The following is a 22,409-nucleotide window of genomic DNA, read 5'->3' as shown; positions in this document are numbered from 1 at the left end:
TCAATACTTTTGCGCTACTGCACATGTCCTGCACTGACACAGCTGTTGGGACAGGACGCAGGGGCCAGCAGGTGGGCCGGCCGAGCGTGTGTGCACGCGCAGGGTGACAAACCTAGAGCCCGTTTTTATACGGGCTTAGGTCACTAGTTCGATAATAATCTGATCGCATAGTCGGTTGAAGTATGGGCCCCTTTAGAGGCAGAGAATCAGCAGGACTGCCAGGCACTGCGCTTTGTTTGGCAATAAATATGTCAGCCCCAGTGGCGTAGCTAAGGAGCTGTGGGCCCCGATGCAAGTATTACAATGGGGCCCCCCAAGCATTCTATAAATAACAATTGAGAAGGTGCACCAAAACCTGCCAATGGCAACTACAGTATAAGAGGTGCAAGAAGGGGGTGGGAAATAGCTAGTTAATGATTACCACTATTCAAAGTATCTATAGAAGTGACTATTATGAGCACAGGACCAATAGAGAGCTAATACTGCAGTTGAGGGAGGGCCCTTCGGGGCCCCTCTAGCCCAAGGGCCCCGATGTGGTCGCAACCTCTGCAACCCCTATTGCTACACCCCTGGTCAGCCCCCAAATCCCTTTCACTTCAGGTGTCTTTGAAGCCCACTACAAATACTAGTGTAGTTGTCCCTGCAAAAGATCGTTACGCATCCAGGTTCGAATCCGCACTGTCAGCACGCGTGGTCACTACATTTATTCTGTAGTCTGCACAATGGCCAAGTGTACAAAACTGTAGGCGTCTAGGCGATAGTGTTGTCCGGATCATGAACGATTCGGATCTTTGATCCGAATCTATTTTATGAGTCGATCATCCGAATCATCAAAATGAACGATTCGGATCGCAAAAGGGGCGGGGCCAGGAGCGACACGCCCCCTCTCAGCGGGCAGCGGGGTCCTGGAAGCAGGGATCGCTCTGTTGTATGGGAGGCAGCCTTGCAGGGAGACAGGTAGATGAGAGAGAGGGGACATGGGTGCCACTGCCAGATATGTGTAGAGCACACATACTGGCTATAACGTGCTGCTGATTATAGGCTGTCTGTTCCGTAGTTGTGCACAGTGATCACATGGGAAGCTTTTGGCTCAGCACAGCTCAGTAACTTTGCAGACACTGTGATTGAAAGGCAATATAATCCTCCTGCACTCGGCACTAAACAGCTGCACTTATCTTCTGGGAATGCTTTCTTTCACTGTGCGACCTTTTCTTTCAAAGTGTACAGATGAACATATAGGTGAAATATATGTAAAGCATATGACTTCAGCATGTGGGTATTACGTGCAAACATTTCTGCTCTCTGCTCGTCCCTCCTCCCTTCTCTGTCCACTCCCTGCCCTCTGTCCATCTTCTCCCCTTCTCTGTGTGTCCACCCCCCTCCCCTTCTCCTGTCCACAGACCTGTCCTGCTGTTCATTTCACCCCCGAATGCTTCCGGTAGTAAAATGATCCGAGATTCGGATCAAAGATCCGGATCTCTTCAATGATCCGATTCGAATCATCCGGATCATTGAAAAGATCCGAACTTCCCATCTCTACTAGGCGAAGCAGAACACTGTGCGGATGCTGAAAGGTGCCACGCGTGCGCATAAATCTGGCCGAACGAGAGGACAGCAGATGCGCCGTGCACTTAGCCGCCCGGAAGTAGTGTGGCAGACTGGGGGTGTGGCCCAAGTGACAGATGCACGGGTTCCGTGCTCTCCTCGGTTTAGGCCTGCTGGTGGGCGGAGCTCGGGTGATAGTGAGAGCGGAGACGTGCACGCGCACGGTGGGAATAGGGGGCGCGCAGTGCCGGACGTACCGGGCAGGGGGAGTGATGGAGGGTGGGCCTAGGCTGCTCAGGTAAGAAGAGAGATAATACTTTCCTCAGTACAATATTGATAGCTAATGGCTTGTGAGAGGTGGGTTAATGTATACATAAATTACCTTGGTATAAAGCATTAGGGGGTTAGGTAGGTTTGCAGTGCTTTATGAGACTGCAATGGGATGTCAGGTGAGGGTAGGTGCATTTATACCTTCGTGCAGTGCATGTGAAGTAGAAATGGGAGGTCAGAAGGAGGGGGTTGTTAATGTATCACCTGGGTGCCCTGCTTTATGGATATATACAATAAAAACAAAAAAGTAATAGGTTGTCAGGTGGAGAGAGGTGTGTGTTCACATAATATGAGTGTTTGGTACAGTAATAAGGTGACAGATGGGGAGTGCTGAGAATGCATCATATGAATGCATTGCATTAGAAGTGCTGTGCATGAGACCAGAATGGGATGATAGTTTTGGATAAGTGAGTTTATACATTACCTGGGTGTAATGCATTATTGATCCATGGAACAGTAAAGCAGTCTGCTGGTGAAGGGTGTCTTCATACATCACCTGGATACATTACATAATGGGACAGTGGAACAGTAATGAGGGTTCTGGTAGGGAGCGAAGTTTGTATACATCACCTGGGTGCAGTGCATTATGGGTACATGAGACAGCTAAGGGGTGTCAGATGTGAATCAGATCACTTTGGCGAGTAACCTTTCCTATGCTGCGCCTGACCTGGGTGCCACCATAGATGTCATGTTATGTCTATGGCCGTGCAGCGGTATATACAGTGTATTGGGGTGCTGGTGATAGTCGGACCTTGAATTACTACGACTCAGAGGGGGAATTGTAATTAACGCTGCCCAGTATTTCAGTGGCAGCAGGGTGAGCCATCATTTGGCTCACCCTGCGGCCAAATCACACATAGGCCAGAAACCCACTAGGAGAGATTTCTAATTGCTAGCGATTTGAAAAAGCTCTTGCTAATGCAATGCTATGGGGGATTTTTATAAAATCGCATTGCTCAAATGGGATCACACCCATAGCATTACATTAGCAACAGTTTTCAAATCGCAAAGTGCTCAGAAAATCGCTCCTAGTGGGTTTCTGGCCATACGCTGCCAGATCGGAAGGGGTATACCTGCATCATTGGCGTTCATTGCATTATCAGCATACAGTGTTTATCGTGTCAGCTGTGAGGGATATGTTTATAGATCACCTGGGTGTACAGTAGTGCATAATGGTTGTAATGAATGTTCAGCTGAGGAGAGTCCTGAATGCATCAGGACCCCCTTATTGTGTCACCACCCCCTCTTTTTCATTGTAAGCCTTTCCCTCCTTGTGTATCCTACTTGATTGTGCATCCTGCCTGAATAATTTGAATTTAAATTACTGGAACTACTCCAGTGAATGATCTGGCATTTTGTACCTTATTACTTATTGTCTTATATAACCTTATTTATAGTCCAGCCCTGCGTAATATGTTGGCGCTATAGAAATCCAATAAATAATGATAATCATTTGGGTTCAGTACATAAGTATAAGGGACAGTTATTGTATATTAGCTGCGGAGAGGTGTGTGTTTATATCACCTGGCTTCAGTGTACTATAGATAAATGGGATGTTGATAATGTCTGATTGTAAGGGTTGTGTATGCATCATCCGGCTGAAATGCATTATGGGTATTTGGTACAGTAAGAGGGTGTTGGCAGCAAAGGGCTGTGTTTATACATTAGTTTGGTGTATTGGTATATGGGACTGAAGTGGGGACTGGTATCTGTGCATTATTTAGGTGCAGTGTAATTTGGGGATATGGGAGCGTAATTGGGTTTTGAGGGGCACATTCATACATTTTCTGGATGTAGTGAATTGAGAATGTATGGGACAGTATTTGAGGGGTATGTGCATACATGATTTGCATTCTGTGCACTTAGGGTGTATGAGACTGTAATAGCATGGAGGGCTATATATACACCTCATCTATAGGTGCAATGAGGTTTCAGATGTAGAGGGATGTGTATGGAGTGCATTATGTATGTGTGGGGGAGTAGTGGTAGAAGGTCTTCTGACATATATCTGTCAGGCTAAGTTTACAGTTGTCAGTTGCAAAACATACGTTTTTTTGTTTTGTTTTTTTTTTGTTTGTTTTTTTTTGAGTGTGAACTGCAACGGAGATTGGACATAGACATTTAACCCTCTGGGCGATACAATTGCATCGCCCAGGAGGGGGCGCAGCGCTTTTTTTTAATTTTTTATTTTTTAAATCATGTAGCGAGCCCTGGGCTCGCTACATGATAGCCGCTGCGCAGCGGCATCCCCCCACCCACTCCGATCGCGTTCGGCGATCAGAGTAAGCAGGAAATCCTGTTCAGAACGGGATTTCCTGCTGGGCTTCCCCGGTCGCCATGGCGATGGGGCGGGATGTCGTCACCGACGTCATGGACGTCGTGACGTCAGAGGGAGTCACGATCCACCCCTCAGCGCTGCCTGGCACTGATTGGCCAGACTGCACAAGGGGTCTGGGGGGGGGGGCTGCGTGGCACGGCGGGTAGCGTCGGATCGGCGGCGATCGGAAGTTACACGCAGCTAGCAAAGTGCTAGCTGCGTGTAACAAAAAAAAAAAATTATGCAAATCGGCCCACCAGGGCCTGAGAAATCCTCCTGCGCGATATACCCCGAGCTCAGCTCGGGATTATCACCCAGGAGGTTAATACAAGGCCTGCATGCAGCAAGTTAGAATAACGTGATCAGTTTAGCGTTGTGAACAGCCCCATAGAATTTTATGGGAAGTGAGTGGACATACAGAATTATTCTGCAAAGCAACTTATTACTGTGTACTCAGTATATTCACGTCAGCACAATCTATTTGTGGATGAAGGTGAAATGTGCAGTGACGTTTTTACTTTAATAAATGGTACTGCATGTTCTCTATTGATGCATGACTTGCGATATAACTTTACTCTGCGAAGTCGTGTTCCTCGGATATTCCCACTTTCTGTCTATAGACTAGCAGAAAGTGTTCAGGCAGTTATTAGGAATATCTGAGGAATGGAACAAACCCCTGTTTGATTAAAAGGGACAGTTACACTTAAAACGTCATAAGCAGCACGCATGCTATATTTTGTTGGTCTTATTTTTTTAAAGCATCTGATTGGATGTTTACACTTTGTGCACTGTAGTGTACTCTGTTCACCTAATAAAAATCTCCCAGTTTTAGGTTGCAAGCAGTCTGATACTGACTCTCCTTTATCAGCCAGGTGGAAGCACAAGCAGTCGATGAGGAACTTTTCAATGAATATAAATTCAGTGTAGATCAGTTGATGGAATTGGCTGGATTGAGCTGTGCCACTGCAATCGCCAAGGTAACATAGAGGATACCTTCTTTCAGTATACTCCCAATTTCGCTTCTGTTTCACCCTTTAATGCAGTACATTGGTTACATTTTCCCTAGATCTTTATAGGCTATTAGTTGTACAACTTGTTTTCATTATTGTAGGCCATATCCAGGGGACACAAGGCGGCCTGTCATGAGGCAGAGAACATGCCTCTGTGTGTCATCTGCCCCCCTCTCGCACCGCCTTGGGTTCTCTTTAAAATATGCAAATCATTCTTAGATAATGCAGAATTATGCAAATGTTACTGGAAATCTATGCAGCTTGAAAATGGACGAATAAATGCTTCCACTGCAAGATTTGATTAGTCCATTTTACAATAGCTTTTCATAATAATTAGCACAATTCTGTATCATATTAATTAGCACAACTCTCAATCATCTCAAATTTATTTGGACCTCAATGACATTCCCGTTGTCTATTGTGGACTTGGGTACATTTAGATTTGGACAAGACCTTTAACAAACACAATTCAAACATAGCTTGCAAGATTGTGTGCAGCTTTTCAAAAATTAGCTGTCAGTCTAATGGTGCATACACACGCACTACTAAAGAGAACGACGGGTCCGTCAGACCCTCCTGCTGGACTGTCGTTCTCCCGACAGTAGTGCGTGTGTACAGTCTATCTGCAGACTGATAAGGCTGTCTCTAAACGATCTGCTGACATTCCAGTGGGAGCCCACTGCAGCTGAAAGCAAAGCATGCTTTTGTCCCATCTGCAACCAATCCATCCATTGACTCCAATAGGAGGTTGGGGGGAAAGAAGTAGGCTAGTTCAATGATGGCATTATGATTAGGAGAGGTAGTGAGCGGCAGGTATGCAAAGCCTCTCCTACTAGGGTAGTTTGGCTGGACTCAGGGAATATACAAGGAACAGCTGCAGTCATGTGATTGCTGACTTTTTACACTGTATATATTTGCAAATATATGTGATTATGTTTAGTGGGAGGGGGAAGGAACCATAAGGCCATTAGATTACCAGATAATTTCCGGGACCGGGATCTTAATATTATTTAGCATTATCTTTCCTTTCCATTCTGTGTTCTGCATTGATTATTAGTTTGCCTAAAAAGTATGTAATCAGAAATGCGTGTGGTCAGTCTTAAGGTACGTACACACGTCTAATATTTCTAAACGACTTGTCATTCAAACCGGTCGTTTGAACAAACAGTTTAGCATGCATATGAATGATCGTTAGACTGATGGCAGCAGTTTTGACTGATCTGCTCTGTGGATCTATGGACTAATGCTGGGTACACACTATGAGTTTTTGTGATCGATTTACTGTCAGATCGATTATTTTCAACATGTCCGATTTGCTTTCCGATCAATTTCCGAGCATTTTCCGATCAATTTCCTATTAGTTAACGGAAATCAATTGCAAAATGCTCGGAAATCGATCGGAAAGCAAATCGGACATGTTGGGAATAATCGATCTGACAGTAAATCGACCATAAAATCTCAGTGTGTACCCAGCATAACTGTCGTTCAAACGACAGTTAGGTCCATACATGTGTACAAGCGACTTGTTGTTCGAAAGTCTATTACTTTGACACTAATAGACATTCAGACAACAAGTTGTCGTCTGTGTGTACAAGGAGTCTGAACGACTTTTTGTTTGAATGACATCGAGCATAAAATCAAACGTGTGTATGCACCTTTAGATGTAGTACGTCCAAGGATAGACCACATTTAATTAAATCTCTAGTGAATGTTTGTACTTGCACATAACTTTAGCACCAAACTAACTCAACAACCTTTCAGGTATCCTTTCTATAATCTGATATGACTCAGATGAGGTCTGTAGACTGTTATCAGAAAATAGTTTTTAATAAATCGATTGCAGGGTCACTTGTAATCTCAAATTGTCTGCAGTCCTGCAGAAACTTGGTGCTAGCTTTCAAAGGTAATAATGTTATTTTCTCTTCTATAGGCCTATCCAGTGAGCTCATTTGTTTCCAAATTGCCTACTGTACTGGTTGTGTGTGGCCCAGGGAACAACGGGGGAGATGGGCTGGTATGCGCTCGACACCTGAAGCTGTTTGTAAGTCATCTTGTGAAGTGAGTCAGATGATTGCTAGGAATGGTTATGTAATCAAGTTTCCTTGAGGAAATGAGGTAACATGAAAAAAATAAGTTTGAGTAAAGGTGCCCATACACCAGGCGACTTGGTGGCCGATCGACTATCCCTTTTGATTGGTGAATGAACATTCTGTACAGATCACCTGCCAGGACTAAAGATGTCACCACCAGCGATAAATTTCAAAATTTAGATCAGGGGCAGGAAAGATTTTACAATGGACAAACACTGACTAAATGTATAAATTAATATTTTTAAAAAAGTAAGCAATTTTAATAATTATGTCATTTTCATTACAGTTCTTCTTTAAAGAGAACCTGAGGTGGGATTTAATAAAGTTAGTAGGGCACAGAGGCTGGTTGTGCACACTATCACCAGCCTCTGTTGCCCTATTGTGTGCCCCCAGGTCCCCCCTGCGCTCTGCTGTCCCCTGTAACAAAAACCGCCGTGCTAGCGACACACAGCGTGTTGCCAGCAGGCTGTTTACCTGTGAGTGTCTGTCACCGGTGCTCCCCCACTTCTATATCGGCGCTCCCCACCTACGTCCCTTCCCTCCAGGTAAACAGCCTGCTGACAACACTCTGTGTGTCGCTAGCATGGTGGTTTTTGTTACAGGGGACAGCAGTGCGCAGGGAGGTCCTGGGGGCACACAATAGGGCAACAGAGGCTGGTGATAGTGTGCACAACCAGCCTCTGTGCCCTACTAACTTTATTAAATCCCACCTCGGGTTCTCTTTAACCCCCCTGGCGGTTTAATTCCCGCAGCTGCGCGACCTCGGGAGGGTTTTTTTCACCCTTTTTTTTTATTTTATTTATTTATTTATCTATTTATTTATTAGCATGTAGCTAGCCTAGCGCTAGCTACATGCTTCCCCCCCCTCCCTGCGGCATCCCCCCGTATATTCCGATCGCCGCCGGCGCCGCTTGCCCATAAGGAAATTCCGTTCTGAACGGGATTTCCTTGAGGGCTTCCCCCGTCGCTATGGCGACGAACGGAGTGACGTCATGGACGTCGTGACGTCACAGGGAGTCCCGATCCACGCCATAGCGCAGCCTGGCGGCGATTGGCCAGGCTGCGCAAGGGGTATGCGGGGGGGGGGGCCCTGTATCCGCGGCGGGTAGCGGCGCATCGGCGGTAGGCGGCGGCGATCAGACCAAACACGCAGCTAGCAAAGTGCTAGCTGCGTGTTTGAAAAAAAAAATTATGTCAATCGGCCCAGCAGGGCCTGAGCGGCACCCTCCGGCGGGTTACCCCGTGTCACACACGGGGTTACCGCTAATGAGGTTAAAGGCCAACTGAAGTGAGAGGGATATAGAGGCTGCCATAATTATTTTCTTTTAAGCAATACAAGTTGCCTGGTTGTCCTACTGATATCCCTGGCTGCAGTGGTGTCTGAATAACAGACCTAAAACAAGCATGTAGCTTATCCAGTCAGAAACATCTGATCTGCTTGCTTGGTCAGTCTATAGCTAAAAGTATTAGAGGCAGTGGATCATCTAGACGGCCAGACAATTTGCATTGTTTAAAGAGTAACTGTCAGGCTGCAGAAGCTAATTTAAACCTCTATTCTCCTGTGTTAAACAGTTTAGAAGGAAGCCCGAAAGCCATTAGTGAAGATAAAAATCTCAGTTACCTTTGATGTGTGCTTATCAGCAAGGCTGTTATAGACCCATAAGGACGCAAGCCGCATACTAAACTGCAAAGCATTCTGGGGCCCTCCCCTCGGCTGCTAATGAGACGTTACAGCAGCTTGTAATCAGTCCAGCGCGTAGCACTGATAAATCTCCGGGCAGAGTACACTGCAGGAGTCAGCTATTGTTCCTAGCCACATGGCTCATTAATATTCACTGCACACTGTGTTGTTCAAGTACGAGCTTATCTGTGATCAGGAAGCAGGCAGGACATGACGACACATTTGACAGAAAAACATAGAGCCTGCCATGAGCTGTCAGGAGCATCTATCTCTGCATATACTATATACAAATTCTGTGAAATCCAAACGTGGACAGTGAAATGCATATGTAATGTAAGTACAGCCAATATTTAGCTACTGATATATGTGTTTATTTTCTCTGAGACCTTATACCTAACAGCTCCTCTTTAAGAGGAAATATATTTGTCGGCTTTCATGCTTCTCTCACTTTAGGTGTGCTTCAAATATTTTTTAACAAAGATGTAAGACTTAATCAAAACATTTAATATAATAATAAAAAAAAATCAGGGGTGTCTTAATTGGTATTCAATTAAATGCTAATCAGAAAAGGCTGGTGTTTTCCAGGTTGCCATGGCGGTGCCAACAGACATTACCTGAGCCTTGGCAACAGTGAGATGGATATTACATCAGATGTCTGATATCTGACAGGATATCAAGGAATGCATAGTGGTGTCCAGGTAAACAATCCATATAAAGGTGCCCATTAACGGTACAATTTATTCATCAGATTTGAATTAACGCGCTTTTTATGATGGAATTGTTCAGAAAACTGAGCAGTGTGTGGTGAAAATCAATGTAGATTTATTCTTTGGTCTACTGGAACAGAAATTGGAATCAATCAGGAAGTTAGATTTTACGATCGTATCTGAAGAGAGAAAATTCCCTAATTGACCTGTTTTATGGGAACAACCGAGTTACCTTTCGATTACTTACGATCGTAAAAAAATGCGTTGAAAAATTGTACCGTTAATGGGCACTTTCTAAGTGCCAACAAATGATCCTTTTTTTTGTGTAAATTTTTACCAAATCTATGTAGTAGAAAGGTAAACTGAGTGAACATGCTTTGGATGAATATTTTAAGTAGTCCTATAAGCCCTGTACACACTGGGATGAAAAATAATTTAAAACGAATGAGAAATGACTTCTCGTTCAAATGTCATTAGAAAATTATATACCTAAACTATGGCTTTAAAGGACATCTGAGGTGACAACATTATATGCAGCTTTACTGACTTGGGGGTTCTTCCAGCTCCTAGAAGTCTGTGTGTCCCTTCCCGCAGGTCTGTTGTTCTGCAAGGTCCTGCTATCAGCTGCTTACCGGGTCAACGCATGCGTGTGCCACCCACAATTGTGCTTCCACTGCCGGGTGCGTCTGTGCACAGCAGCAGGATTGCAAAAAGCACACATGTGCAAAAGTGATATGTGGCTGCCTACGCTGGAACCAGGGGGGGGGGGGGGGGGAAGCCTCATTGGGACCCAGTAGCTTCCCCCTCCCAAGGTAAGTACCCCCCAGAGGATGGTTTTTCTTTCTACAGATCCTCTTAAAGGACTTCCGAGGCCAAAATCCGGGCCCAAAACATAAAAAAAGTTAGCTACCTTCATGGCTTTGTAAGGCACGGAGGACGCCGTCCGCGCCCTCCGTGCCGTTCCGCCTGGTCCCCTCTGGTGAATAGCCCCCCCGAAAGGCTGCGACCCCACGGTCCGGGTCGGCATCGTCTGCCCCTATAAAGATGGCCGCCGGAGCTGGCCACGGCTGCGCAGTCCGCATAGCCGCTACTGCGGCTGTGCAGCTCTAGGGCCAACCCCCCGATCACGTAACAGGCAGCGTGGATCGGAGGGTTGGCCCTAGAGCTGCGCAGCCGCAGTAGCGGCTATGCGGACTGCGCAGCCGTGGCCAGCTCCGGCGGCCATCTTTATAGGGGCAGAAGATGCCGACCCGGACCGTGGGGTCGCAGCCTTTCGGGGGGCTATTCACCAGAGGGGACCAGGCGGAACGGCACGGAGGGCGCGGACGGCGTCCTCCGTGCCTTACAAAGCCATGAAGGTAGCTAACTTTTTTTATGTTTTGGGCCCGGATTTTGGCCTCGGAAGTCCTTTAAGTCAGATCTCGATCTAATGCTAGGTACACACGTTGCAATTTTCTGTCAGATTGATTATTTCCAACATATCTGATTTCCGATCGATTTTCCGTTGACTTCTATGGAAATCATTCTCAAAATTTATCGGAAATCAGTTCAGACATGTAGGAAATAATCGATCTGACAGTAAATATGTCAGAAAATTGCATCGTGTTTACCTAGCCTTAAAGGGACACTTAAGTCTCTGTAAAAAAATGAGTTTTACTCACCTGGGGCTCCCAACAGCCCCCTGCAGCTGTATCCTGCCCACGCAGACTCCATCAGATGCTCCTGGCCCCGCCGGCAGCCACTTCCGGTTTCAGCGACAGGAGCCGACAGGCCGGGAACGCGAGTGATTCTTCGCATTCCCGGCCACAATAGCACCCTCTATGCTGCTGTATGCTATATGTTATAGCAGTATAGAGGGCGGTATTGTGGCCGGGAACGTGAAGTATCACTCGCGTTCCTGGCCTGTCGGCTCCTGTCGCTGAAACCGGAAGTGGCTGCCGGCGGGGCCAAGAGCATCTGATGGAGTCTGCGTGGGCACGGTACAGCTGCAGGGGGCTGCTGGAAGACCCAGGTGAGTAAAACTTTTTTTTATTTATTTATATATATATTTTTTTTTTTTTTACAGAGACTTAAGTGTCCCTTTAAGTTCACCTCATAGTGTGCGGCGTGCTTTATCAGACTCACCCGTGGAATCTACTTTGATTTCCCGTAAATGCAATTCACTTTTCTCTTGATTGTTACTTGTGATTAGATTTGAAAGAACTACTTATTCTTATTTGACATTTCTTGCATAGGGATATGAGCCATCCATATACTACCCCAAGCGCCCAAGCAAGCAGCTGTTTGAAAACCTGACAACACAATGCCAAAAAATGGACATCCCCTTTCTTTCAGAGTTTCCTCAAGAGGTGAGTGGAATTGGTGTCATGCTAGAATGCAGGGAACATTTTTAGGATATGAGTTTGAAAGGCATCCCTGATCTCCAGCATCTAAATGCCCTAGTGTATGAAAGCTACAGTATATACACTCAATAGCTTAGGAGAGGAGAGTTGGACATAACTGCTGCCAAAGTGAGACAATATCTCTCCAGGCAGACTGAAGGTGTAAATCCTTCAAAGGACGCCTGTGAGAGGCATGTGAAGACTGCCATATTTATTTTCTTTTAAACAATACCAGTGTTCTGGCTGTCCTGCTGACCTTTCAGGCATCAGTAGGGTTTGAATCGCACACCTGAAATTATCATGCAGCATTCAGTTGGAATCACCTGATCTGCATGCTTGTTCAGGGTCTAGAAGCAGAGGATCAGCAAGACAGCCAGGCAATCTGCATTGTTTAAAATGAAATTAATATAGCAGCCTGCATATCTCTTTCAGTTCAGGTGTCCTTTAACGTTTGGGAAAACAACCAGAATTGTTTTCATTAGTTGTATACGTTTTCTTTCTGAAATGCTTTAAAGCCTTAGTTCAGGTTTATATTTCATGATGGATTTGCTTGTTTATTTAAGAGAAATTGTGCTAAAATGTTTTTTGATGCGTTTGAAATGAGAACATCTCCCAAATATAACCCTCTAGAGAGTTAATAAATGCACTGCCACTTTATAAAGCTACTTTTGCTTGAGGGAGGGATCCGAGGGAGATAAAATAAGGACTATGAGGAAGGGGTCACACTTGAGCAAATCCGCAGCATTTTGCAGCATACAAAAAAACATACGTGGACTCGCATATATTGATAGTCTTAAGGGGCCCATACACCTAACGATTTTCCCGCCGATATACAGCAGATTCGATCACTATGACCGAATCTGCTGTGAAATCGTTGCGCAAACACTAACAGGTTGATCAATTTCCGTCCGAAATCAATCGTTCCCGTCGATGCGTCCGTGCAGAAGATTTTGCTCAGTCGCCGGTGGGTCGTGAGTGCGTCGATAGCGGCGTTCACAAATTGTGATCGGTTTCATGTTGAAATCGATTTACAATCTGTTTGCAGTAAAGGCAGCCATACGATCCCTCTCTGATCAGATTCGATCAGAGAGGGATCTGATGGCAAATCGACCAGTGTATGGCCACCTTTAGGCACCTGTGTGTTTTCTGGAGGCAATTCCCCAGTGTGTCAGAAAAAGAAAAGCAACCTGCACTACTTCCCTGCACAACACATGCCGGTTTACTTTGAAATGAATGGCTACTGTAAAAAAAAAAAAAGAAACCTTAAGGCCCCGTTCACATCACAAACGCGGATGGCCACGCATGCGAAACGCAACGCATGCGAACGCACGCCATCCGCGTTTGTGTGCGTTGCGTGACATCCCATCACTGAAAAGTGAATGGGACAGCCACGCGTTTTTACAAAAAATGCGTGCAGCATGCGTTCCCGGACCGCACAGGTCCGGAACGCATGCAGTGTGAACATCAGACATTGCACTCTATGCAATGTCTGATGTCGTGCGTGTCGGCCACCTACACGCGTATCCAAAACGCGGCTGGAAACGCGTGCAGTGTGAACGGGGCCTAAAGGAATACTATCGAACTTAACACATTTCTGTCAATAGCATAAATCAAAATTGCATTAACAGTCTGTGCAAACACAGCATATCTTTTTGCTGTGCAATGTTTCTTTTAATTTACCTTTTAAACGGATCCCCTGACAAGCTGACGGCGACGGCTAATGGGGCAGCTCATTATGTCAGAGGGGATTCCTTTTTACAGTGCAGTAGTGTATTATACTATTTTCACGGTTCCCCATGCTATTCATTACTATTACTATGTTTCCCCAACACTATTCAGCATGCCAGTCATCTGTCACAGTAGCCTGCTATGAGGAGCGAGGGACAAACGCTCTCGCTCCTATTCTGCCCAGCCAATCCCGCCAGAACCAGAAGGAGACTTCCGTGTGTTGGGCTCGGGCTGCCGCCGCATTAGTTGTTTGTCATCGCTACGCAACGGCAACCATATAAGCTGGAGGAGGGCGCATCATTGCTCCTTCCCTTCGGCTCCTGCTTCCGATGCGTAGCGATGACAAACAACTAATGCGGCGGCGGCAGCCCAAGTCTGACACGGAAGTCTGCTTCTGGTTCTGGCGGGATTGGCTGGGCAGAATAGGAGCGAGAGCGTTTGTCTCTCGCTCCTCATAGCAGGCTACTGTGACAGATGACTGGCATGCTGAATAGTGTTGGGGAAACATAGTAATAGTAATGAATAGCATGGGGAACCGTGAAAATAGTATAATACACTACTGCACTGTAAAAAGGAATCCCCTCTGACATAATGAGCTGCCCCATTAGCCGTCGCCGTCAGCTTGTCAGGGGATCTGTTTAAAAGGTAAATTTAAAAGAAACATTGCACAGCAAAAAGATATGCTGTGTTTGCACTAGCTGTTAATGCAATTTTGATTTATGCTACTGACAGAAATGTGTTAAAGTTCGATAGTATTCCTTTAAGTTAAAACGCTTTGCAAAATGCACCATTGTGCGGAGAATCGTCTGCTGTGTGGGGAAGTGTGATCCCTTTCTGAGTGATTCTTCCCCATCCACTACTGATGATGACACAAGTCCTAATCTATCTAATCTAATAGTATCGTATCTAATAATAACAACAACAACAAATAACATTTCTAAAGCGCTTTTCTCCCATAGGACTCAAAGCGCATAAGCATGGCTCAGACCAATAATTATAATAGTATAATCTGTAGTGATATTTGCCCATAGCATGCACCATTATTATTATTTATTTCAAACACCTTGAGAATCTATTGACTGGCAACAAATGTTGACTCCCTCTCTGCCAGCTTCTGTTAACATCACTGGGGAATGACTGTGCTGTACATGCACATAAAAACAAGGTAAGCAAGCTGAAATGTTTTCTGTTAACCCTTGCTATAGATAGCAGAACTATCTGCAGTAAATAGGGTTCATGCAACTGCAGTCTTTTCAATAGCCATGCATCCCTACTGACCACCAATATGTCGGCAAAAACAAAACGTATAACATTTTGTTTATACTTTTTAAATGATTCACTAGCAAATGCATTCATAATTGAGCCTGAACCAAGGGTATTTAACAGTAGATGAGTTCTAATGCAGGGGTGTGCTTGAAAAAGCAGCTCTGTGCAGCCAGTCAGGGTTTCCTTTACAGTTTTTAAAGATTTGATACTTACCCGTGGCTTCCTCTTGCCCCATAAACATGTCCGAGTCCCACACCGTCCTCCCACGGTCTGACGTTCAGCCGCAGTAACTGGTTCAGTCGGGTCCCGTCTGTGTCTTCTATGCATGCGCAGACCTCCCACGCATGGGCAGTAGACCCGGACAGACGCGACTCAGCCTGTTACCGGGGCTGACCGCGGCTGAATGCCAGACTACAGGAGAACTGCGTGGTACTCCGACGTGTTTATGGGGTGGGAGGAAGCCCCTGGTAAGTATCAAATTTTTAGTTTCCGAGGTCGTTTACTTTAAACCTGTCAGATACTTGCCTCTAGTCTAGTAGAAGGAAGTATTTGGATCCTCCAGAGGTTTCCCATGTCCTCATCAAGACCACGCGTTCCAGTGCTGGGACCTTCTGGAAGTTTGCGTATGTTCTCCCGTCCATAAATGACCACACTGCTGGATGCCTTGCACCTGCGCAGTAGCACAGTGATGACCAGCTCCATGCTACTGTGCAGGATTCCTGCAAAATGGCCACCCTGCCCTTGTCGAAGAGGATCAGGCATCCCAGCACTGGATCAATGGAGGTGAGGTTATGGGAGAAGCCCCTGGAGTATCCAGACAGAGGCTTAGGTACATTTTAATGGTGAGGAAAAAAATAATCTTTGAGGGCTTGTTTCCACTGTTGCGGTGCGGAATCGCCTGGATTCCACCGCGGATGAAATCGCATGCGGATGCGTTTCTGCATGCGGTTTTACCCGCGATTTTGCATGCGATTTTGCATGGCTGAGAGGCAGGCGAATTTAACCATGTCACTGCCTGTTTAAATTTCCATAACATTACATGCGAAATCGCGGGGAAAACCGCATGACAAAGCCGCACGCGATTTCCCTATTAAAAGCATTGCGGGCGAATCGCCCGCATTCCAGCCGCACGCGAAATCTGACGGCTCTGCCGTGCAGATTTCCCCCGCACACCAAAACGCACCCGCACGACGCACAAGTGGAAACGATCCCATCCACTTGTATTGCCTATGCGAATCCGCATGCAAATTCGCTATAGTGGAAACGAGCCCTTACATGTCATTTTTAGGACCTTCCTCATTGCGTTTTTGTTGTTTTTTTGTTTATTTTAGAATATCAACACTAACTTGTTTTTTTTTGTTTTTTTTTTAAGCCCGAGGTTATTAGTGGAGCCTACAATTTGGTTGTTGATGCCATTTTTGGCTTTAGCTTCCAGGGTGCAGTACGAGAACCCTTCGGATCTATCCTGAGCACCTTAAAACACATCACCATTCCAATTGCAAGCGTGGATATCCCATCAGGTACAGATCAGTAATTCAGTTTAATTGGGGGGGGGGGGAATAAAAATAGACTAGTCATAAGTATGCATTTCTAATCTAATGAGGATGTTCAGTGTTGGAGAAATATGTTTGTTTGGTTTTTTTCCCTTTCAATATTCAGCTCCTGTCATGCAGAAAGGACAGCTATAAACAAAAAAAAAAGATCTTTGTGCTTCAGCTCAGATCTTGCCCCTGTTGGTTAAAGCCCTTCAAAAACAGAAGCAAAATCACAGCATGGCAAATGCATACAGGTCCACTACCGCTACCGTTTCTTTTGAGTAGAGGCGTGTGCAGCATCCTCCCAGATGCCAATCACTACACTAGAAGTTAGGATTTTGTTGCTCTTGTCTAGTTGTGGCTGCTCTTTAGCTCCCATAGACTAAAGTTAGGCACGTGTGCACACCTTCTAGCTTAGTCTGACTGACTTGAAGTAAGCAGCTGTGGCATAATCCCATATATAATAGCAGAGTCCACCACTGAAGCCCGGGCCCCTTTGAAAGTTTGCAACTGCTCTCCTCTTCGTGCACAAGTGACCCGTACTCACGCAGGTGCACTACGGCTATGCTTGTACATGGCAGGGCGCGTAGCCAACAAGCTTATCTGATATGTTCTGGGGTTCCGCACACCGCAACGGAGAGGGCGAGGGAGAAAAGAGAAGCCTCAGTCTGTAGGATTTTAGTAATAAAACTCGCATTTTAAACCAAGTTAATTAAAAAAAAAGAAAAAAAAAGTGCCCTGTTCCCACATCACACTGGTCTCTGTCTGCCTTGGATCCGCCCATTGCATTTTATCAAAGCTTATGAGGAACAAATGTTTGGATGGTATGGTGGAAGAATTATGACCGGTTGCACTATGATGGTGTTTCTTTTGAGGTTACAAGACCGGAGGGAGTGCAGCATAAGCTACTATACATGTGTGCACTTTTCAGAGGAGCGAAAATAGGTGCTTGCGAACCTACAAGAAATGGAAACGTTTTTTATTTTGCATATTTACTGCTGTAGAGTCTGTGGGAGTGCACCAGAAAACACTGATATTGACATAATTTCAACTTGGCAATGAGTGTCTTGGAGGAGAGGTGGCTGCAACCTCAACTACACTAGGAAAAAGGGCAGCAAGAGTGGGGAGTCTGGCAGATCAGCACTGAACTAGTCAGCACTAGCCCTGCTGTAGGTTTATTTGGGATTTACATAAGCTTTAGACCTGGGACCCTCTTAGCTCTTGCTAATGTAATCCTATGGGTGTTTTTTGTTTTTTTTCTAAATCACATCCCTCAAGTGGGATCTCACACACGGCATCTTTTCAAATCTCAAGCGTTTAAAAAAGCACTGCCGGTGGGTCCCAGGCCTAAATGCCCATTGTTCAGCACAGATCTAAAGATGCAAGCTTTTATTAGTAATTGGAGTGTATAATTTTTTAATTTTTTTTTAATAAAAATTTTAATTATATGACTAGAAGTAGCTATAAGGTCCTGGAGCAAGGCTACCACTTCATTGCTGCAGTACAAATTTCTGCAGGAACTTTGGCCCCCTCCATTTGATGAGGATGCATTGCCATCGTGGATCTGTGTAGGAGGTCATATGGTCCTGCTGTAGAAGATTGGAGGCGCTTCTTTAAAAAAAAAAATCACATAAATGTTTGTTTAGTTTTTTGTGTGTGTTTTTTTTTTAGCTCTGAAAAGTTTGAATTGCATAGCCTCAGTTTAAATTATCTGCCACAATGTATTTCTAATTTTCTCTTTAAGTTGGATCCATTAGTTGTATTTTTTACTGACAGTCTGAACAGTATTCAGAAAAACTGTGTATGAGCAGCTTTGTTCTATTAGGCATGTGTGAACAGTACTCGTACATGCTTAGCATGAATGCCATCATCCAAAGCTTGTGATGAAAGAAACCTTTTCGACTTGCAGATCAGATAGGTGGAGTGACTTAAAGAGGAACTCCAGTGAAAATGTTGTAATAAAACAGTGCTTAATTTTACAATAATTATGTATAAATGATTTAGTCAGTGTTTGTTCATTGTTAAAACTTTTCTCTCACTGATTTACATTCAGATATTTATCACAGGGTGAATATTTTACTGCTGGCAGGTGATGTCGCTGGAAGTAGCTACTGCTTGCTTTTTTGGCAGTTGGAAACAGCTGTTATTTCCCACAATGCAACAAGGCGCCCACGGTGTGATGTCAGGACCTCAGAGCTGTGGGGCACTGACATCACACTGTGGGAGGGGTTTCACCACAAAATCAGCCATACAGAGCCCCCTGATGATCCGTTTGAGAAAATAAATAGATTTCTCATGGGAAAGGGGGTATCACCAACTGATTGGGATAAAGTTCAATTCTTTAGTTTCTTTTGAAAGGAAATGTCAGGCAAATAAACCTAGGCAAGCTCTACTTACACGGGGCTTCCTCCAGCTCCTAGCAGCAGCTATGTCCCTTGTCGCAGCTCCGTTCTCAGCCACTGGCTCCCGGTCTCTGCCGGTGTAGAAACTGACCTCGCCAAGTCATCCTCTACTGCGCCTGTGTAAGCGCTGCTGTCAATCACTCACACAAGGTGTGGAGTGTACTGTGCAGGTGCAGCACTGCGCCTGCACAGTACACACCACATGCAAGTGATTGACAGCAGCACAGGTGCAGTAGAGGGCGACCTCGTGAGGACGGCCTCTGCACCGTCAGGGACCGGGAGCCAGCGGCTGGGAGTGGAGCTGTGGTGAGGGACATACTGGCTTCTAGGGGCTGGAGGAAGCCCCGGGTAAGTAAAGCTTGCCTAAGTTTATTTGCCTGCCATTTCCGCTGTTCTCCCGCAGTCAACCCCCGGTAAACGGCTCAGTCAGACTTAGTCTGACTGAGTGACGTCAGCCGGGGCATTCTGCGCCACGGAGCCGCTTACCGGGGCTCACCGTGGCTGAACAGGACATCATAGGAGGATGGCGAGGGACACAGCCATGCTTATGGGGCTGGCGGAAGCCCCAAGTAAAAAAAACAAAAAACTGTATCTGTTAAACAAGTAATACGGATGCTAATCAGGCAATCCAAAAGTTAAAATCACTTACTTTTCTTGGTGATAAATTATCATTCCCCAGTTTACCTGACTCTTATTTGGTACACACAAAATTTGGTACACAAAAGAGAAGTTGCAGGGCATGCTAGGTTGTCTTTTTTTGCTTCCTTACTTCAGACTTAACTAATGCAGCATGATTGGCTGAAGCCTCTTTCCCTCCTGGTTTCCCCTCCCACACCTCTGTTCCTCTCTGATTGGCCAAAATTTCTCAGGCTGAAACAATGCACTTTCTATAGTGAAGGGCGGGCAAATGAGGCAGAGGAGACTAAAGGGGCCCATACACCTAACTATTTTCCCGACGATATACAGCAGATTCGATCACTGTGATCGACTCTGCTGCGAAATAGTTGCACAAACGCAAAGGATTGAATTCTGTCCGAAATCAATCGTTCTAGTCGAGCTGTCCGTGCGGAAGATTTTTCTCGATCGCCGGCGGGTCGGGAGTGCGTCGATAGCGGCGTTCGAATGCCTGACGACCAACGCAATACAGCGGCAATACATTACCTGCTTCGGGCCAGCGCGAGTCCTCCCGGTCACCGATGTCTTCTTCTCCGCTGGGTTCCAAGTTCTGGCCCGGCTGGCTTCACTTCCTGTCCCGGCAGGAAGTTTAAACAGTCGAGCACCCTCTACTGTTTAAACTTCTCCGGACAGAAAGAAGTGAAGCCAGCCGGCCCGGAACCCAGCGGAGAAGAGACGGTGTTGACCGGGAGGACTCAGCGCCGGCCGGAGCAGGGAATGTGTGCAGGAGGGGTGGTGGTCGGGGGGAAGGCAGCGGCAGCACCACCACAGATTGTGAATCGATTTCAGCATGAAACCGATCACAATCTGTTTGCAGTACTTAACAAGTTGCATGCAAGCTGTTACAGGAAACCAACATCCTCCAGTGGTAGACAGGTCATGTGTATGCTCAGTGTGTATTTTATCCCATAAGTGGGGCTTGCACTCTTTTGCAGGTAGGCACTCATCTGTTTTTAAGTAGCGCTGTTCATTTCCTTGCTATGTACTGTTTGCAGTAAAGGCAGCCATACGATCCCTCTCTGATCAGATTTGATCTATGTATGGCCACCTTAAGCGCGGATATTACATCACAATAAATATGGAAACTGTCTAGAATAGGATTCTCTACTTTTCCTTTATAAAATTCACAGGAATCATAACATGGACAGTGCAATATATATGTTATGTAAGTAGAGCAAGTATTTATCTACTTATATATTTGGTATTTTTTTCCTGAGATAGTATGGCTGACAGCTTCTCTTTAAAGAGAATCTGTATTGTTAAAATCGCACAAAAGTAAACATACCAGTGCGTTAGGGGACATCTCCTATTACCCTCTGTCACAATTTCGCCGCTCCTCGCCGCATTAAAAGTGGTTAAAATCAGTTTTAAAAAGTTTGTTTATAAACAAACAAAATGGCCACCAAAACAGGAAGTATGTTGATGTACAGTATAGAACACATAGAAAATACATTCATACACAAGCAGGCTGTATACACCCTTCCTTTTGAATCTCAAGAGATCATTTGTGTGTTTCTTTCCCCCTGCAGCTACCTTCCACTGAAGTGTCAGGCTGTTACATACAGGCAGAGCTGTCTGCACTCTGCAGGAAGAAATTCCTCAGTATGTGAAAGCCCAGCCGGCTCAGAGGAGGATTTATCCAGCTTGTAAAAGATAAGAGAGAAGCTGCCCTAATTTAAATAATACACAGGCAGTGTGCAGAGAGGGGCCTGGAGGGGGGAGATGCATCACAGAACCACAACACTGAAGAACTTGGCAGCCTTCCAGACACAGGCCGACAAGTCTGACAAGAGAGAGATAAGTTGATTTATTACAGAGATGGTGATAGTAGAACGTGCTGCAGTAAGCCAAAACACATTAGAATAGCTTTTGGAACTTGTAGGATGATAAAAAACAGAATGCAATTTTTGTTACGGAGTCTCTTTAAGGTAGATTGTTTAATCTGCATATACATTTGTACTGCGGTCTGGAATCCCACTTTAACATGTCACAATTTTTCAGGGTGGGATGTGGAGAAAGGAAACCCAGACGGCCTCCAGCCAGACATGCTTATCTCTCTGACCGCTCCCAAACAGTCTGCCTCCCACTTCTCAGGACGCTACCATTACCTGGGGGGGCGCTTTGTCCCAAAAGCACTGGAGAAGAAGTACAATCTGAACCTACCACCGTACCCAGATACAGAGTGCGTACTCAAGCTTCCCTAACAGATGGCATGTAGGGAACTGGAGGAGTGACTGCATACAAAATAGTGTGCTGTGACTTATAGCTTGGAATATCTGTTAGCTCTGTTCTCTGGAACAATTTACTGAACTGATTGGGTGTTTTCTTCCATAGAGAATTTGTTCACTTTCAGCAGAACTATAAAAATAAAGATACTTTACTTTTCTGAAATCATTGTATGTTGTGTGGAGGGAGGGTGTGATTCAGTTTGGCTGTAGTGAGATGCAAAAGCAGATGTATTATCTACTTTTCCTTGCTGTAAATGGTTGTACCCACGGAGAACATATGCAATGCTACCAGCTCGGGGGGCTTCTAATCAAAATCATACGCAGTCAATCCATAGTTAGGATGGGTGCTTGGCTGTAATAGTTGGCAGCCACCAGAGATGGGACAAGGTCCTCTAGCACCCAAGGCTGAGACACCAAAGTGCGCCCCTCCATTCCTCCCACACTAATTGCTTTTAGACTGAGGCGCCCCAGGGTCCCCAACACCCTTATCTCGAGTGTCTGACTTGCCATGTAT

At 45.5% G+C, this 22,409-nt stretch overlaps 1 protein-coding gene across 2 annotated transcripts; it reads left to right on the top strand.

The window, feature by feature from the left end:
* The first annotated feature begins 826 nt into the window (after positions 1-826).
* Positions 827-22,058, top strand: NAXE (NAD(P)HX epimerase). 2 transcript variants are annotated; one of them, XM_068253533.1, is made up of 6 exons: positions 827-957; positions 5,061-5,169; positions 7,133-7,243; positions 11,915-12,028; positions 16,428-16,575; positions 21,669-22,058. In XM_068253533.1, exons 1-6 carry the CDS (start codon positions 836-838, stop codon positions 21,869-21,871), a joined length of 807 nt encoding a protein of 268 aa, XP_068109634.1. In that variant the 5' UTR covers positions 827-835; the 3' UTR covers positions 21,872-22,058. The 2 variants fall into 2 exon arrangements, with proteins under 2 accessions (XP_068109634.1, XP_068109633.1); XM_068253532.1 differs by lacking the exon at positions 827-957 and adding an exon at positions 1,626-1,843.
* The last annotated feature ends 351 nt before the right edge of the window (positions 22,059-22,409 follow it).

Source organism: Hyperolius riggenbachi, chromosome 9 (assembly GCF_040937935.1).
Source record: "Hyperolius riggenbachi isolate aHypRig1 chromosome 9, aHypRig1.pri, whole genome shotgun sequence".
NCBI lineage: Eukaryota > Metazoa > Chordata > Amphibia > Anura > Hyperoliidae > Hyperolius > Hyperolius riggenbachi.
This window is presented reverse-complemented; position numbering and strand designations above follow the sequence as displayed.

What these genes read in the sequence shown, in the direction of transcription:
- NAXE (XM_068253532.1), top strand. Translation starts at nt 1,683, where the DNA reads ATGCACGGGTTCCGTGCTCTCCTCGGTTTAGGCCTGCTGGTGGGCGGA. An exon ending in CTCGACACCTGAAGCTGTTT is followed by an intron (nt 7,244 to 11,914) that starts GTAAGTCATCTT and finishes TTTCTTGCATAG; the next exon opens with GGATATGAGCCATCCATATA. An exon ending in AAGCGTGGATATCCCATCAG is followed by an intron (nt 16,576 to 21,668) that starts GTACAGATCAGT and finishes ACAATTTTTCAG; the next exon opens with GGTGGGATGTGGAGAAAGGA.